Source organism: Mauremys reevesii, linkage group 4, assembly GCF_016161935.1.
Source record: "Mauremys reevesii isolate NIE-2019 linkage group 4, ASM1616193v1, whole genome shotgun sequence".
NCBI classification, from domain to species: Eukaryota; Metazoa; Chordata; order Testudines; family Geoemydidae; genus Mauremys; species Mauremys reevesii.
In genome coordinates, this window is record NC_052626.1 from 106306912 (window position 1) to 106326180 (window position 19269).

Sequence of the window (19269 nt, forward strand, 5' to 3'; positions counted from 1 at the left end):
TTTCCATCAAGTTTTTCTACAGAAGACTGTCTGTGAAGCGGGGGGGAAGGGGGTTGTTAATTGCATAGGACAATCACCTTTACCAGGGTACAGACACGGAGGCAGGATCAACAGCAGGTCACACACATAGTGCAGTCAGTAGGCACCCTGGTCGGTCTGGGAGGTGTTTTCCATGTTCTGTGTGGGTGGGGGGTACGTGACTTTGTGGCATGGGAGGGCAGTTACAGAAATTATGCAGCGGTCCTTGTCCCGGACCACAGAGCCACGCAGCAGGGGAATCTGTAACCGTCCTCCCTCGCCACAAGGTCACGTAGCCCCCGCACACAGAGTCCCGAAAAGGAGGGATGGCAGGCTCCGTTGAAACAACCAGTCCGGCACTGCAGACCGCTCTAGGAGCAGGAGCCTATCATTCCTCGAGTGTAGAAGCGCTGTTAACATCACTGCACACCCTACCCACCACAGTCTGCGTCCCTGTTTCAACCCTTTAATGCGAATTCATTAATAAAGAAAACGTTGTTAATTAACAATGTTCCATTAACTTTATTTTTAAACGTGTGTTGGAAGGGGGGAAACGTGGCAGAAGAAAGTCAACAGTAACTGAAGCAGGGGCAGGTTCAGCTTCTCTGTAAAGAAACTGAACAGTCACAGGTCACGCTGCTCGCTGAGGAACCTAGCTTTCAAAGCCTCCCGGATGCACAGCGCTTCCGACTGGGCTCTTCTAATTGCACGGCTGTCTGGCTGAGCGTAATCAGCAGCCAGGCGATTTGCCTCAACCTCCCATCCTGCCATAAAGGTGGTCTCCTTGCTCTCACAGAGATCGTGGAGCACACAGCAAGCTGCAATAACAATGGGGATATTGGTTTCGCTGAGATCCGAGCGAGTCAGTAAGCTTCTCCATCTCCCCTTGAGACGTCCGAAAGCACGTTGAATGATAACAGTTACCCAAGACCACCCTCGACACATTTTTCCCCCCAGCATGCATTGTGGGGAAATCCCAAAATTCAAATGGGCAGCGGGGACTGCGGGAACTGTGGGATAGCTTCCCACAGTGCACCGCTTCCAATGTCGACGCTTGCCCCGTTAGTGTGGACTCACAAAGTCGAATTAGTGTCCTTAGTGTGGACACACAAATTCGTCTTTGTAAGGTCGATTCCACAAATTTGAATTAAGTTAAATCGAACTAATCTGGTAGTGTAGACATACCCTAAGGTGCCACAAGGATTCCTCATTGTTTTTGCTGAAACAGACGAACACGGCTACCACTCTGAAAACAGTTGCATAGTAGGGGAAGTCATAAAAGCTGTCAGCTCCCCTATATGTATATATAAATGAATGCAGCCAGTCATGAATGAATGCTGGTCCAGCAATCTCTTTTCTCATTGTTGAAAATGTATCATCATTTTCTTATTACTTTATTTGTATTGCAGCAACGTCTAGAGGCCCCAACTGAGATCAAAGTCCCATTTTGCTAGGTGCTGCACAAACAGTCTAGTCCAGTCTCTGAGCTGAAGAACTTTACAGACTAAATAGAGAAAACAAACAAAGGATGGGAGAGATAAAAGTTTCCTTATTCCCATTTTACAGCTGGGGAACTGGGGTAGAGATGATACAAGATTTGCCCAAGGTCACACAGAAAACCCATGGCAGGAAATTCGTTATAAATTCAACTTCAAATTTGGACCCTATATAACTGTGAGTGGCCTGTGTTGGAATATGCAACACTGACTATGAAATAGCTCCAGCAGAAAAAATAAATAGTCCTGCTTCCTTTCTCCTTCACCAATGACCAAACATAAAGGGCTTTCAGATACACATGAAAAGCAAATCTACTGGATTTATACTTGTTATTTTAAATACTACGATGATCCCAGAGAATTACCTGTAGGGAGTCCGGAAAAGACCTTGATTAAGAACACTTCCTTTACTCCCGGAAGCTTCAGCAGGCGTAGGATTTCTTTGAGACTAAACACACTGGACTGTGATGTGCCTGTGAAAATGATGGACAGAATAATAGTCTATTTGCAAGGACTAGAAGCGGGAAACAAGAAATGATACGTTATCTTATTACACTCACAGTCAGCTCTCTACAGAGAAGACTTCTGCCTTCTTCTCTGCATCATGGTTCTCCATTGCCTGTTTGGGTTTGGTTCTATGTGCATGGAACCCCACTAGCATCAGGGGCACGTTGGTGTGCAGAGCAAAAGCAGAATACCCAATAGACATCTGCAGTGTGGGTCAGAGACAGGCAGAGCTGATGGGAGAGGATAATGCTGCATATGATTAAAAAACCTATAGCCCTTTCCCTTTTAGCATTCCCTCCAGTCCTTATAATTGGTCACACAGTAGGACATTCTCATGACATTTCCACCTTCTCACCCGTCCCAAATCTTTTTTTATTTTAGCTTCACATAGATTTTCCAAGTTGTATCACAACTGATACAACTTGGAAAATGTGTGTGAAGATTGCACATAGAACCAAAGTCTGAAAGACGGTGCACCATAAAATACCACACAGAAATAAATTACAAGGTCTGACATCTTTAAAGAAAAGATAACCCAGGCCAGATCTGCAGCTCGTATAAATCAGCCTTAAGCCATCAAAGTCACTGATTTACAGCAGCTGAAACTCCACCCTTGACAATATTGGCCAAGATGCTGTCCACTCAATCCACCGTGCACAGAACTCCCATTCCAGTCAAGGGGAGTTCCGAATGTGAATGTCTTGCACATTGGGCCTTTTACGCACAATAATCCCCTTGCTCAAGCCACTTATGTACAATAGGGAATCGGTGCTCAGGATGGAGCTTCAGGCTGAGCTGTAAATTTTCTTGGTTTAGTGGCCTTTGTGTTATCTGAAGAGTTTACTGGAATGTAATCCATATGGTTAAAATTATTGTTTTTGCATTAGTGGGTTTTAAAAAAATCCTCTGTTGAGAGTTTCTGTGATTTGGCACAGCGGACTAGTGAATGCATAGGACTGGGCATTAAGTAGAGAAAACTTTAAGTTTAATGGGGTAGTGGACGCTGAGTGAATGTCAGTGGAGAATTGAGCACTTCTGGGGTACAGCTATGGCAATTTCCTGCAATATCCTGGACAAACCTTACTGAATTAAGTTAAACCTTATTAAATTATGTTTAAGTATCTTAGAAGTTCATTGCAGTCACAAGTGCAAATGTTTATGTATAATTGTGGGATTGTATGCCATATCGCTAGGGGGAAACATGAGTACAGTAAACCCAAGAAGTGTTATGAGTGTCAAAGGACTCTTTAAAATGGGATGGGCAAACTTTTTGGCCACATCTGGGTATGGAAATTGTATGGAGGGCCATGAATGCTCACAAAATTGGGGCTGGGATGAAGGAGGGGGTGAGGGCTCTGGTTGGGGGTGCGGGCTCTGGGGTGGGGCCAGAAATGAGGAGTTCAGGGTGCAGAAGGGAGGTGTTTAGGGTGTAGGAGGGTGCTCCAGGCTGGGACTGACAGGTTTGGAGTCTGGGAGGGGGCTCTGGGCTGGGGCAGGAGATTGGGGCACAGGTGGGTGTGAAGGCTCTGGCTGGGGGTGCAGGAGGTTGCTCCAGGTTGGAATCAAGGGGCTTGAGGTGCAAGAGGGGGCCAGGGGTGCAGGCTCCAGGAGGCACTTACCTCAAGCAGCTCCTGGAAGCAGTGGCATGTCCCCCACTCCAGCTCCTACATGGAGGCACAGACAGGTGGCTCTGCGCACTGCCCCATCCACAGGCACCGCCCCTGCAGCTCCCAATGGCCACAGTTCCCAGCCAATGGGAGCTGCAGGGGTGGTGCCTGGGGCAGGGGCAGCGTACAGAGCCCTCTGGCTGCCCGTACGCATAGGAGCTGGAGGGGGGAAATGCCCCTGCTTCTGGGAGCTGCAGCATGCGCGTGCAGAGTGGTCCCCAACCCCTGGCTGGAGCATGGGAGCAGGGAAGACCCAGACCCCGCTTCCCATCAGAAGCTCGAGGGCTGGATTAAATCAACTGGAGGGCCAGGTGTGGCCTGTGGGCCATACTTTGCCCACCCCTGCTTTAAAACAATCTGCCAGATAAGAATGAACTTTCAGTCAAGTGGGTTTCTTAGGAAATACTTGGGAGGAGGGGAATACAAATTACCACAACTGGACCCAACCTTTCGAAGCTACGCCCTGAGGAGAAATCCATTGTCTGCTGATTACCTGTTTCCAGAGTCCCAGGGATACAGGCCCAAACCGTATAAAGGAGCAAATCACAGATTCATGAGGGTTCTTGTTCTGCCCTAGTAACTACAGGAAAACCAGTGTTGGGTTTGAGGGACGGACTCCTACCAGACTCCTTGGGGTGAACTCTGGTAAGCTTATTAGTATGCGTGTAGAGTGTTGTTATTTTAAGAATAAATGTGCTTACTTAGTGGCCTCATGACTGTGGGCAATTACACAGTTTATAGCCTCTGAAGAGAAAACAAAGCAGACCGCTTAGGGAGCCTGCGTGCTGGGGAATAGTCAGAGAACAGTGCAGCTTGGAAAAACCCTGGTCAGGAGGGAGGGAGAAACATGGGTCTCCGCCCAAGCAGAGGGTGACAACTAAGGAGTCAGGACTCTGAAAGTGGGTGCCCTTGCTGGACTATGAGGGAGAAATCACAGGTGCCGTTGCCCTGAACTGTTCAAGCAGCCAAGTTGCACAGCAGATGATAATGGAACAAGCTTAGGCCTCTGGAAATCTGAGTTCAAGTAGTGAATGGGTCCCAAGTTAACACCAGTTATATGGTTTCATCATCAACATCACAAAAAAACCCTTCTCATTTGATACATGCTTGGCACCATGGGCAACATCTTCTCAGATGAGGATGAGGGATCAGCACTCAGCATTTAAAACTGCCCAGCTACATTCCTATAGCGATGAAAAGTTGCCAGAAAGGGTAAACACTCACGCTGCTGTGTAGCTTGTCCTTCTGACTTTGGTTTGGTGTGAGCAGGGATACACGTCATTACTATCATTGCACTTATGAGACTTGCCACTACCGCAAGATACGACGGAAAGTACATGCTGTGAACAGAAAGAGCAATTAAGATATACATACAATGGACTGAATTACAAACACTGTGATCCTACAAGCACTTAGGCATGTGCCTAACTTTACTCATATGAATAATAGGAATAGTCCCAATGAAGTCATGGTGAGTAAGGCTATGCATGTGCTTAAGTGTTTTCGGGACTGAGGCCTTATATGAGTGCTCATGATCTGACCATGTAATTCCTTCAAAGATGGATTTTACTGCAAGCCATGTTACAGTAATGTATTAATAACAGGCATTAACACAGTGCTTTTTTAATTTGTAAAGCTCAAAAAAAATTGCTTTCTTAGCAAAGCTGCTTAGAGATTCTCCAATGGAACAACTGAATTGTTAATTATGATCAACCCAATCCCACAGTGGGCCAAAATCTGTCACCTTTATTAACACTGAGTAGTGCCTTATTCTGGAAGGATCCCACCTGATTTCAGTGGGAATCATCCAGGAGGAAGATCCTACTCAGTAAGAGTAATAGTGGCAGAATCTAGTCCAATGAGTACACAGAAGCTTAGACACTAGATATGCAAAACCACTAGATAGGATCCATGTAAGATGACAAACATAATTTTAAAAAACCCCAAATCCTCTTTTATCTTAGGGTAACCACTTTGTCACTCACTGACCAGAAACAGGTATAGACTAGCACCTTTGATTGGTACCCTATCATCTCTTAAGATGCTCACAACCAAAAGGCTTCCAGTGAGTGAAATAAAGCAAAACTATTTTCCACCCAACCACCAATGACACAAGTTATTGTTATTTTGAATCTGCCTGTATATTGCTGGGATGTGGGATGTTGTTAACAGATCAGGGACTGCTCCCCAGCGGTTCTCACAACAAATGTTTTGGTGGCCTCAGAGTGTGGCCACCAACTCTTGCTGAAGGCCACTCTGACATTTTCCCCTAAAATACTTACCGTATATACTCGTTCATAAGCTGAATTTTTTTAGTAAAAAAGTGAAGCATCAGAGAAGGGGGTCGGCTTATGAACAGGCAGAAAGAGGGAGAGGTGGGATACAGCCCCTCCCCCCCAACAGAGGGGGCAAGGAGAGGCAGCACAGCCAGCAGAGCCAGCAGGGAAGAGGCGGGGCCAGAGTCTCTCCGCTTCTGGACATGCTGCTCTTCCCCCAGCCTCTGAAGCAGCTGCAGCTCCAGGGCTGGCAGGCTGCAGCCGTGCCGCTCGGCCCTGCCCCCCAGAGCAGGCTGTGGCCACGCCGCCTGGCCCGCCGGAGCAAGCCCAGCCTGCTGGAACATGCTGCAGCCGTGCTGCCCAGTCTGACCCGCCGGAGCAGGCTGCGACCATGCTGCCCAGCCTGCTGGAGCAGCCCCAGCCAGGCCAGAGACATCCTCCCCTGGCCCGCCCCAGATAAGGTTGGAAGGGATGGGATGGGGAGAGTGTGGGGGTCCCGGGCTAGGGGTGGGGTCATGTGGGGGGTGGTCACAAGGGTTACTCCCCTGACCCCCAGCTTCTCCCCCCGAAAAAATGTCCCCACCAGTTGCTGTCCCGGCCCATCAGGGTAAGAAACTGGTGCACTGGGACACTTTGTTTACTTAGGTTTACCTCTGTGCCTGTGGACGCTCGACGTAAACAAACCATCTCAGTCCGCCAGTGGCTTATCCTGATGGCCCGGGAGCCAAAGTTTGCTGACGCCTAAATTATAGGGTCAGCTTCTGAAAGGGTCATAAAAATTTTCCATTTTTACTTATCCATCCAGCGGGTAGTGTAGACATACCCTAAGTCAAAACTGGATGTCTTTCTAAAACATATGCTGTAACCCAACCACAAGATGTAGGCTTGATGCAAGAATTTCATCCAGTAATTCCATGGCCTGTGTCATACATGTGGTCAGTGTCACTAGATGATCACCATGATCCCTTCTGGCCTTGGAGACTAGGAAAACAGAGCTTAACTGACGCAATGGCATTGTGCTGGCCCTCTGAACAGGAGTGACTGTCACCCTAGATCACTTTTCAGGTTCTGTAATAGTCTACATAGACTTACACATGAATTGTACGAAGTGAGACTCATCCATAATAACTGGCATATTCTGCAAACAGGAGCCAAAACGACATGTGGTAGCTGTAATTTGCAAAGCATGCCTTTTTATCATGGTGTAGATAAAAGATTATTGAGTGCCATCCTAATGCCTAGTTATTGCTGATGTCATGAGATATCAGCAATAACCATGAGCTCCCTCACTGAATAACAATGAGCCGTACTAATTGTATAAGTCTCAGGTCTCTTTCTAGACAGATAAAAGTGTGACCTGAATAATTCTGAGAGCTTGCAGTGTTATTATTAAAATTAAAATATGAAACAGTCAAGGATTCAAATGAATACATTGAGAACAACATCAAAGAACAAATTCTACATAAGCATTACTGTAGATAGCAACTGCACAAATAAAATAAATCTTTTAGTTCACTATTTATTAATTATATCAGCCTTAAATAACATATTCATGTAAACAGATATACCACAGAGTGTTACAACTGACTTTATGATGTCAACCAGTCAAGGGCGGCTCCAGGCCCCAGCACGCCAAGCGCGTGCTTGGGGCGGCAAGCTGCGGGGGGCACTCTGCCGGCGCCGCAAGGGCGGCAGGCAGGCTGCCCTCCGCGGCTTGCCTGCGGAGGGTCCACTGGTCCCGCGGCTTCGGCGGACCTCCCGCAGGCGTGCCTGCGGAGGGTCTGCTGGTCTCGCGGTTTCGGAGGACCTCCCAGAGGCACGCCTGCAGGAGGTCCGCCGAAGCTATGGGACCAGTGGACCGTCTGCAGGCAAGCCGCGGAAGGCAGCCTACCTGCCCTGCTTGGGGCGGCAAAATTCCTAGAGCCGCCCCTGCAACCAGTTCTCTGGGACCACAAAATCAATCATTTGCTGTGTTAAGATTTTAGCAAGAGATTTTATAAGCTCCTGTTTGCCAATATTCCATTTTCAAGTTCCAAACAAAGATTCAAGGCAGGTACCAGTCAGTAAAAATGGAGGATTTCCCTCTGAAAACCAAGTAAACAAAGTACTAAACCAACTCAAGCACCAAATCTACCACCAATTCTTTGCCATGATTATGGGGTGAAACACCCGCCCAAAACAAAAACAAACCCCTAGAGATTTTACACACTGGCGTCCCCCACCCCCTCAAAAAGTGACTTGCCTGAAGCAAATGAGTAAGTGGAATTGTACAAGGCTAAACTCAATGATTTCAGAGTACTGTAGCAAAAACTGAAAAGTCATTCAGGAAAATATAAAGCTCAGGAGTAAGATTATCCAAAAGTACCTAAGTCACTAAGATGCCTCTGAAAATATCACCCTCAAACCATAACTTCTTTTTGGTACTTTAATTTTTAATTTTCCAAGTATCTTTGCTCCTTTAAGCTAACTATGTAGCTAACATATTTCTTTAGCGCATTACAATGCACCTCACATTCTTTTTCTTATATAAAGTAAGCTTTTTTAAAAAAAGAGGAAGTAAGTTCAATGCCCATGAAGACTGGCACCTCGACAGATCAAGAGACTGAACTCTTTATGTAGTTATATTGATTTTAATTAATAAATCAACAGATTTCTAAATTTTCAGAAAATTCATTTTATAAGCACTGTAATTTTGAGGAGGATAGGCTGCGTTCTTCATACATAACATAACATGAATTCAGCTTTGACTATGGAGCCATGACAGGCACCTCCATCATTAGATATACTGAAAGAGATCAGCTTTGCAAGCTTCCCCTACCCATACCATTAACACAACCCTGGCCCAAAGGAACCTGGTGATGACTTCTAGAGGAGAAAGGAGGAGAGCAGTCTCAGAGCCCATTCAACCTTTGGCTTCTCCAATGAAGCCAACAACACTGATACCAATTGTAGTGATTGGCCATTAGAAGCCAGGCTGAGATCCACAAACTCATTTCACATAAGTCACAAAACAGCCATCAGAGGATAACTACCTACAGTTTTTACCAGACGGAGTGGTCTTTAAACTGGTGACCCAGAGATGAAAGACTTAGGAATTAGGTAACAAGATACTTAAGTGCCTAAAAGTAAGCACTTAAATAAGTGGGCTAATTTTTTGATGTACTATGAATCTACTGATCTCATTGGGAACTGCAGCTGTTCCATACTTCTGAAAAGTTAGGCCCCTTATTTAGGTGCCTCAATAGGGATTTGGGTGCCTAAATCCACACATTTGAAAAAGTTGGGGATAGTTCCTTTCACCACTGTTTTGTACCCGCAGAATCAGAGTTGACATTTCAGTTCCAAACAGCTTATTCTCTAGGGTTCTGATCCTGCTCCATAGAAGTCAATGGAAGTTTTGCCACTGACTTCAGTGTAGCTGGATCGGGTTATTTCAATTTACCTTAACTCTATTTCTATATGAGAACATTCCAATGAGCACACTGTAAATATGTGGGCTGATACAGTAGATAGTTTAGACCAGGGATCAGCAAGATTTTTCAGAACTGGACCTCATTTTAACATAGGGATTGTCTGCCAGGCCACCTCCCCTTCCATTCCATGATTGCACAGTCTGTCGCTCCTTCCGATTCACAATCCAATAGCACCCCTGTGTCAACTTCTGCAATTGGTTTAATGGAAAAATGAGACCAGGAACATAATGTATTTATAGCTGTGTTTTGTTGCAATTTAGTAACTGGAGATAAATTTGAGAACAGCACCATGTGACATGCCAGTGCTCCATGAACCATCAAGGGCCCATTTTGGGTACCTCTGGATCAAAAAGATAAACATGAGTGACAACTCTCTTTGTGGCCAGAACGCTGGGTCTGCTCACAACAACTATGAAAATAAGAAACAAAACACAAGGTAAAGTTCTGGCTGTAGCCTTAGATTTTTCCAGAATGAATTTTTCGGCTCCCTAGTAAATTCAGCACTTGGTGGATGTTCTGCATTTCAATCAAGCCTTTGACTTGGAAGGGAAACGGTCACAGGATGGCATTTGCTGTGTACTCGGGGAAGTAAATATTGACCCTTCTCAGCTTCCCCAGCCACCTGGCACAGTTTTCATCCCTGTGAAAGGTTCCATTCTCTCTTAGCAGTGCAAGGGTAACGACTGCTATTTCATTGTGCTTGAACATTTTGTGATGATTGCTCTGTGGATTATGTAGGTGAAGACTGGAGGCAGCTGAGCAGATTATGGAAATACCATTCTACCAAGACATAACTGACTATTTACACTGCTAGGTGACAAGGCAGAGTGTGAAACAGACCATGAATATTGGGTGTGTGCACTTATTCCTGGAAGCATTGTACATAAAACCCATGAGACTGAACTGACAAACAGTCTTTGCAAACATACCAGGACTGAAGTCCTGGGGTCAAATTGTCTGTTGGCAGAAATGGGCAAAATTCCACTGGGCGGTGCACATTTACACCAGTAGATAATTTGGCCCCTGGAATTAAACAACACATGTTAGGTAAGTAACTAAGATGCAATTACTATTACTTGTAGACTAAGACTATGCTTTATAATTTTTCTGTTGGCTATGACCAGACCCTCACCCTGTGAGGGTAAAAATGCTGTAGAAAAGAGCCCTATATCAGTGGAGGATGGACTAGATGTTCTAGTAAGTCTTTTCCACCTCTGTTTTCTGTAATTTTATGAAGTTTCTAGCTGCCTTTGGAGACTTGATTCTTTCTGGCCATTTGCAAATAATCCAGTGAAAGTCTCAGCGCCTGTCTCTGCACCCTTGATCCTTTGTGGGTCACCTGTCGGAAGCTTTGAGGACAGGTGGTTTTAGCAAGCTCCTTGAGGAATGGTGATTAAGTCAGGGAAGCCTTTTCCCTTCACTTCAGCTACATCATGTTGTGAAAAACTCAGACAGATATTACAAGCCCTATTGGCCTACCAGTTTGAAGTGTTCTGGACTTGAAAACTGGAGTTGGGCCTAACAGAGGACACATTATTCGCTCCTTCATGAACCTCCTCAGGAGAAGGTGGGAGGCCTGCAGCCATCAGTGGAGTCTCTGTCCAGTGGCTGGACTCATTGAACATTTGCCCCTTATGTTACCGCTGCCTACATTTGAGCCAGGAGGATTCTTGGGATTTGCATGATGAGTTCTACCAGGTCAGCTCAAAAGATGCCTCACCCTGGTTGAGTCAATAGGAGCAGCGCTGAGCTGGTCTCAAGTGGAACAATACTTAATGAGGGGACTTGAAGGCCAACAGTCCATAAAACAATGGTTACAGCACAACAAAACCGGTCTTTTTTCTTGCCTGAGACAGGTCGGCATTTTGATCTCAAATGCACTATTTTCCCTCCTCTGCTGTATCTGCAACTGCGAGAGAGGAGGAGGACGATGGAAAGGAGAACCTTCTGGAAGGAGACCCCCCAAAAATGTCTGAATACACCAGTTCCTCCTCCATTTGACGCAGTGCTCTGTGTTTAGAAACCAGATCCATCAAGTTCTATCTTGCCTTCGCAGTGTCCTACGTGGATTCTGGGTTGGAATCCTACATCACAACCTGGGATGACGTCTTTTAATAAACTGCAGCGCCTGAGTCATAATAATTTCAACATGGGGTTAGAGGTGGGCGTGAGGTACAAGACATACGCTGAGAGGCTGTGCAGTAACTAACCGGGGGGCGGGAGGGGGGAGCGCCTTTTTAAGGCATGTACGACACACTGTTTATATTTTGTGTAAACCACTGAAGCTAAGTCATCCTGCTGTAAACATTTATATTACATGACTAGTTTCGCAGCCTGGGGCCGTTCATAATGCCCCACAGGTGGGAGGAAATGGTTTTCCATCTGGAAGGTCTGTCCTTATACAAGCTCGAAAACAGAAGTGACGACGGGATGGACTATCAAGGAGTAATGTCATGGTAAAAGGATTAAAGCCAAAAGAAAATATTATCAATCAATGCTGGATGGAAACGGTTGAATTCCTTCCCATCTAATGCCTCAGCAGCATCTGTAAACATTTTAAGATAACAGTAAATCCTAAAATACACCGAGTTTCCGGGATGATGCAGTGAAGGGCATGTACTGTATACTATCCCTCAAGGAATCAAATGGATTGTAGACTAAAGTTTAGTCTTTCCCTTTCAATAGCTTCAACATCAAAAATATGTCGATGAGGAAAGCATGCATGTTGCTCACTGAAGACTGGTCCATGTAAATTCAGTCACTTTCTGTTTAATATTCCAACAGCTGCTCCTGGCTCTGAATGCAAAGTGCTGTGGATAATCTGTGCATTACTGCAAAATAGTTCATTTCTTTGTAGAAGGTTGCCGTTCCCATTTATCATTTGAGGATTCAGTGATCAAGGCATGTCTCTCCAGAAAATGGAATTGTTTTTATTTTCTTTCCTTTTTTCTTAATACAGTCAAAGCTGAGTGTGGAAAAAGTACAAATTGTTTTTTAGTGACTCACTCCTACTTCAAAACAATGCTGAATAAAGCTCATATTCATAGCAGCTCCAAATTCCTTGAAGTGCTCTAAGAAGCCTTAACTACTCCTTTGATTGTGTTCCAGCACTATCTGCTCAAACACTTAAGCCTTGAGCAAGGGGACAGCTCTAGGTGAAAGAGTTTCACTGAATACAAATCCACTCTGCTAAAAGCCAAGAGAAAAAAAGCACTGTAACAATGTCACAATTTTGTCATTCTCCAAGTAATATGTCCGTGTTCTTTGCAAAACAGAGGGGATGGACCAGCCCTTCATTAATGGAAGACCAAGCATATGCCTAATGACTCCATGATGAGTGAAAACTACAGTAACTAGCATGTGTGGAGGATGAGAAACTAAGGTTTAATTCAAGAGGATGTTATTTTAGCTACTCTGCCAATATTTGGTCCATGTAGCTCAACTTTAACCTGAAAGATCAGCCCAGCAGTGCTAAAATTCCTGTGACAGACAAATGAACTGACAAAAAGTGTCACTCAAAGCCTAAACCTAAAGCCCCAGTTTTTTGTTAAGGGGAAAAAATGCAGTTGGCCTCTTTTTGTTTTTAAAAATTTCACTCAACGTCTGGGACTATCGTGTAAATATATTGTTACAACGTGGCTTCTGCACACAGAGGTGGTGGGGGGAGGGGGAAAACCAATCTGGCTGCCAGAAAGATTCATGCTAATGTGTGCATACAGGTCAGCCAGTTGCACTCGCACCAATTTTATTCATGCTTCTCAAACGGCCAACTTTTCCCCTTAGGTGGGATTATGCAGTGGAAATTCTGACACTCTCACTTGGCTGTCCCCATGGGGAGAATTTCACACAAAAGCAAGACTAGAAAATGGCATGTGTTCTCCTCTTGACCTCCCCATCTAAGCAAATGCTCCTGTTAGAATGGCAAGCAGACAGAGTGGGGATTAATGCTAGTTAAAGCAGCATTAAGTCCCATGCAGAGCCTTGGGGGGAGGGGGCTTGCTACAGAAAGGGATCTCCCTTCTAACTCACATCACAAAGTTGTGGTGGTGGACCTGTCACAAAGGCAGGGGGCATTTAACTTCTAATGGCCTTACCCCCACTGCATTATTGCAGCCCACTTTTCAGATGCTGCCCAAGAGTAGGGTTCCTTTGATTTTTTCATCACAACTCCTCCATAGACATGTCCCCGTTAGCTCTCTCAGTCACATGCGCTATGTTTGAACGCCAATCCAGAGTTACAATGCATAGCTCTGTCCAGTCATCAGAAGCAGGAGGGAGTGATGGGATTTGTTAATTGCGCCTCACCTGATGTGACTAGAAAATATTTACAGCATGTCAATTTGGCACATTTGTTCTTCTGTTGAAGAACAAAACAAAACAAAACCAGAAGAGGGTTGTTGGCTTGGGGCATTTGTGGCTTTCACTTGAGTGAATGGAGTAAAAGCCTTTTCATTGCACATGAAGGGAACCAGATCACTTCCAAGACTGGCTCTGATGAAATCTAGCACCCACCCATATACCACGAGCTACCCACAGTCCTCAGGTGAATATCTACCGTATTTTCCGGCGTATAAGACGACTTTTTATACTAAAAAACAACCCCCAAAAATCGGGGGTCGTCTTATACGCCGGGTATAAACATACTGTAGCTTCGGCTACATACAGAACGTCCCTATTATTACCTTTTAGCCCGCTGGATGTGCCCTAATACAGTACTGTAGCTTCGGCTACATACAGAACGTCCCTGTGCTGATACTGTATGTACCGCGCTGAGCCAATCACGGCAAGCGGTGTCATCTATTAATGCATACAAAGCCTGCTCGGATTGGCTGAGTCAGAGAGGCGGGCTATTACAACCTTTGCCAATCCGAGCAGGCTTTGTATGCATTAATAGAATACACCGCTTGCCGGGATTGGCTCAGCGCGGTACATACAGTATCAGCACAGGGGCGTTCTGTATGTAGCCGAAGCTACAGTACTGTATTAGGGCACATCCAGCGGGCTAAAAGGTAATAATAGGGACGTTCTGTATGTAGCCGAAGCTACAGTACTGTATTACCGCACATCCAGCGGCCTAAAAGATTAGGGACGTTCTGTAAGTGGGTGTACAACAAATGGCTGGTAGAAAAGACCCCATCATGGCTCCAGCAAGAAGAAGGAAATTTGAAGCCAGTTTCAAGCTGAAAGTTGTAAACTTTGCCAAGGAACATAATAACTGTGCTGCTGCAAGTCAATATGGAGTAACAGAAAAGATGGTCCGAGACTGGAAAGCTAATGAAGATGCATTAAAGAGTATGCCAAGGAGTAAGTGTGCATTAAGAGGAGGCACCCCACATTGGTCAGAACTTGAAAAGCACGTAGCAGACATGGTGCAAAATGGTTATGTAGTGACACGAAACAAAATACGTATGTTTGCACTTCAGTGGGCCAAATCTAACCCAGATCACAGCAAAGGATTTAAGGCCACTGTATCCTGGTGTACTAGGTTCTTGGAAAGGCATAATCTGGTACTGAGGCAAAAGACCAGAATTGCACAAAAATTACCTGCAGATCTCGACGGCAAAGTAAGTCTTTTCCATCGATATGTAATACAACAGCACAAGAAACATGGCTATGCGTTAAGTCAGATCGGAAATATGGATGAAACTCCTATGAATTTCGATATGGTTGGAAATAAAACTGTTAATCCAAAAGGTGCAAAAACAGTGTTAATTAAAACAACAGGACGTGAGAAGTTCAGTTTTACAGTGGTACTAGCATGTACAGCTGATGGCGCCAAACTAAGACCAATGATTATTTTTAAAAGAAAAACAATGCCGAAAATCAAGTTCCCTGTTGGAGTTTTTGTACATGTGAATGAAAAAGGCTGGATGGATGAAGAAGGGGTAAAGCTATGGCTTGATAATGTATGGAGTAGGCGACCAGGTGGTCTTCGTCAAGAACGTAGCCTACTGGTGTGGGATATGTTCAGGGCTCATTTAAATACCAGCACAAAGAAAAGGCTGGCAAGAATAAACACAGATGCGGCAGTTATTCCTGCAGGATTGACATCATTGGTACAGCCACTGGATGTGTGCCTAAACAAATCATTTAAAGATCGCATTCGAGAACAGTGGAAAGAGTGGATGGTTAGCGGCGAAAAGTCATTCACAAAAGGAGGAAACATGCGTGCGCCACAATTGGATGTTTTGTGTAACTTTGTCATAAAAGCCTGGAATGATATTGATGCAGAAACAGTAATCAAGTCTTTCAAGAAGTGTGGCATATCAAATTCTTTGGATGGTATGGAGGACGACTTCTTGTGGCAAGATGAAGGGGAAGCCGAAGCTGAAGCCACACCATCTGATTCGGAATTAGATCCATATGATGACTGTCTTACAAATGTACCACAAGATGTCACTGATGAACTGATGATGTCAGAGGATGAACATGATGAGGATTTTGAAGGATTTTAAGTACCGGTAAGTCAAAACCATTTTAATTAAAATTATTTAAATCAAATCTGATGTTATTAAATGGTGTTGCCTCGGAAGGGGGGGTAGTCTTATACGGCGAGTATAGGCCAAAACGTATGTTTTAACTGGAAAATTAGGGGGTCGTCTTATAGGCCCAGTCGCCTTATACGCCGGAAAATATGGTACACAATTGCTTATTTCTGGTGGCAGCCGTATTCTGGCTCACTCAGGATATTTATTTGACCGAAAGACAGCCCATGTCATTTTGCAGTCACCATTTGTTCATAACCCTAGGCAATCTGACACTATCATCATTCAATATTGATTTTACAGTAGAATCCAAAGGCCCAGATCAGGATCAAGGCCCCATTATGCTAGGCACTGAACAAACACAGAGGTAGACATGAGCCTTGACCAAGAGTCTTAAAATCTAAGCTTGGCAGCCTCTGTTCATAAGAGCCTAGACCTGGAACAGGATGGGTGTTACAGATCAGCACTGTAGTGTGCTGGGAAAGAGACAGGATTCGAACACTGGATGCTGTAAGTTAGAACTGAAGTGGAGTTGCAGAACTGGGGCAGGAATGGAACAGTTTCACTTCAACTATACCCATTCCAGCTGTTGTGTTCCTGTTTCTCTGCAACATGCTGTTATGGCCCTGAAGGGCGAAATGTACAGTGATCTTTTCAAAACAGCTGTCATCTCTGAGTAGGCATAGCTGCAGAAATTAAAGCACCATTCTCTGTTTTAAGACAGACATTTCTTTATAATGGGGACTACTTGCAGTAAGGTTTTCTGTTGGTTCGTTCTTATAATTGCTGTTCCTGTGGCGATTTTTTTGTTACCCTTGCATAGGCTGTGTCAGCATAGCTAGGCTGGTATAGCCCCCAGTGTAGATGAAGTATATGCCAACAGGAATTTTTCTGCCAGTGGAGGAATGCCACCTCCCCAAATCACATTAATTAAGTGTTCTTCTCTCAGGAGAGCTGTGTCTACTCTGGGGTTTTTGTTGGCGTGGTTATGTTGCTGGGGGGGAGGTGGCTTTTTTGCATGTCTGGTTGAGATAGCTATGTCTGTATAAATTTTAACTGTGTTAGACCATGCCAAAGTGAAATCCCAAAGGATTGTCATTGTCCCAGAGAGTGAATCTGTGCTGTTCCTCATCTCTGCTCCAAGCTCAAACCTGAGGCTGGACCTGCCTTATTGGTCTGATGATGTCGGTAAGACACACATGAATCTGATGCTTGGCGATTTTCATCTTGATGCTCTGCACTGGCTGCCAAACTCTGCCCTCGTGCAGCTTCCTGCAGAAGGAAAATAGCCTTGCTTCATTTACTGCACGTACAGTGACCTAACGTGAGACAGTGGGGCTAGAGCAGAGGAAGGGTTCCAGAACCCTTTGCATAATACGTGTTGGTTTGGTCTGGTGAGAAAGGGAAAGAAAGTCTATCTGAAATATTCCATAAAAGGGGGTTTATACTGTGCACATCACTATAGTATCTGAGCACCTTCTGCATAAAATCATTAGCAAGGACCAACTCCTTAGTAGATGTCATTGGGTTTCTGACACTTGGGGTCAAACCTCTACTGGGGGTAGGAGTTTTGGTTTAATTTGGGATTAAAGGGTGTGGGGGGGCACAAGCAGGGGAGAGTGCTAAAATCTTGACACAAATGGTGAATTTCCATTTTCAATCTTTTTTTCAGTGCTTGTTGTTGCAAAGACAGGTGTGAAAATGTAAACAGACTTGCTAGGTTGAAAGCTTGTCCCTAATCTTTTCATAAAGATCACAGGTTATTTAAGGTCACTTCCCTGCACTCACCCTCCCTTCCACCCCAGATCTTGCCTTTGGGTCTATGTAGCTCATGCCTGGAGATCGCTAGATCCTTGGGTGGGCTCAAAGCTGTTACAGTTGGAAATGGCATTCCACCATATTACTGCCCATCTTCAAACCCCAAATTACTTGTGCGATTGTCCAAATAAAGCTTATATGTACAGACCCCAGCACAAGTATCTGGCATCCTCTCTACCTGTAGCAGGAGGAGGCATGCAAATCGATATAGGTATATCTAAACACACCTTGTGCCCTACAGAATCCTTTTGTTAATCCTCCCAAGATTGCATGGGCCAGTCCTGTAAGTGATGGTGTGATCACAGTACATGGGCCTTCCCGACACAGATCCCAGCAACTACTAGACGTATTTCCCTTCCAAGAGCATGGTGCAGTCACAGTCCTCTTGCTACCCTGCTCTTTCCGTATGGTGGTGGAATCCATAGAGCAGTTCACTGTGGTAGATTTCCCCCCACCCCACCCCCTGTGAGCTGAATAGAGTGCAGTGTATAAAATGTAGTCCAGTCCCATTAAGGAGGATAAAACATTCAAAGATTGTCCTCTGAGGTCAGAGGGGAGGGATAGCTCAGTGGTTTGAGCATTGACCTCCTAAACCCAGGGTTGTGAGTTCAGCCCTTAAGGGGGCCATTTAGGGATCTGGGGCAAAAAATCTGTCTGGGGATTGGTCTTGCTCTAAGCAGGTGGTTGGACTAGATGATCTCCTGAGGTCCCTTCTAACCCTGATCTTCTATGAACACAGTGCACTAGATCACAACTAAGGTGTTTTAACAGGGCTGTATCCTTAGCTGCCCTCAGGGGCAGCTTTCAGCATCCTTTGTGCCATCAGCAGAAAAAGGTCTTAGCATGAGCCAAGACTGGGTCCACTGTGTCTGAGTAACTGTACAGAACATTATATTTCAGTACAGGATATTAAATTAATACACTGGCGCTTGCATAGGGCCTTTCATCAGAGGCTCTCTCTCCGTGGAGGATAGTCTGCATGAATTGATATGAACAGCTGAGTATCTTAGGGGTGGCATGGTAGTGAGGCTGTGTGCCTTCCACAAGCATTTGCTAGAAAGGAAATCAAAACAATAAAAAGAGGTGGATATAATTGGTTTCTTCTGTAGCAAAGAGCCTGAGTATAACACATCCTCTGCTTCTCTGCCAAATGAATGAAATATTTGTGGCATGCTTGGGAGAATGCTATCCCCCAAGGCAGCTGAGAGCAGCGTGTCTTTGCCAACCCATTTACTGCTTGAATCCAAAGCAGGGCTCTTCAGAGGAACTCTGCTAATTGCAGGAAGAGGCATATCAGTTACACTTGAATAAGATGTGGGTGGATTGCACATTTTCCCCATAATCCAGTGTCATTAATCTTGAGTGTCAATTATTTTCATGCACACTGTGCTGGTAAAAGACCACATTTCAGAAAATGATACTTTGCTAATTCAAAGCTGGCACTTGCCTGTGTTATTACTGCTTTTCCCGCTGGTGTGTCTTAGGCAGTTCCGCTTGTTTCTTTATCTATGCACAGAAGAACACCTGCA

General features: G+C 45.0%; 1 protein-coding gene across 10 annotated transcripts in view; it reads right to left on the reverse strand.

Annotated features, from left to right (window-relative positions):
- Positions 1–19269, reverse strand: part of SLC22A18 (solute carrier family 22 member 18) — a 140124-nt gene that overhangs the window by 41292 nt on the left and 79563 nt on the right. For all 10 annotated transcript variants that reach the window (XM_039536179.1, XM_039536185.1, XM_039536184.1 and 7 more), the window contains 2 exons: positions 4913–5028; positions 1880–1987 (listed from right to left, as the gene is read on the reverse strand). In XM_039536179.1, coding sequence (XP_039392113.1) covers positions 1880–1987; positions 4913–5028 — 224 coding nt within the window. The remainder of the gene's footprint in view (positions 1–1879; positions 1988–4912; positions 5029–19269) is intronic.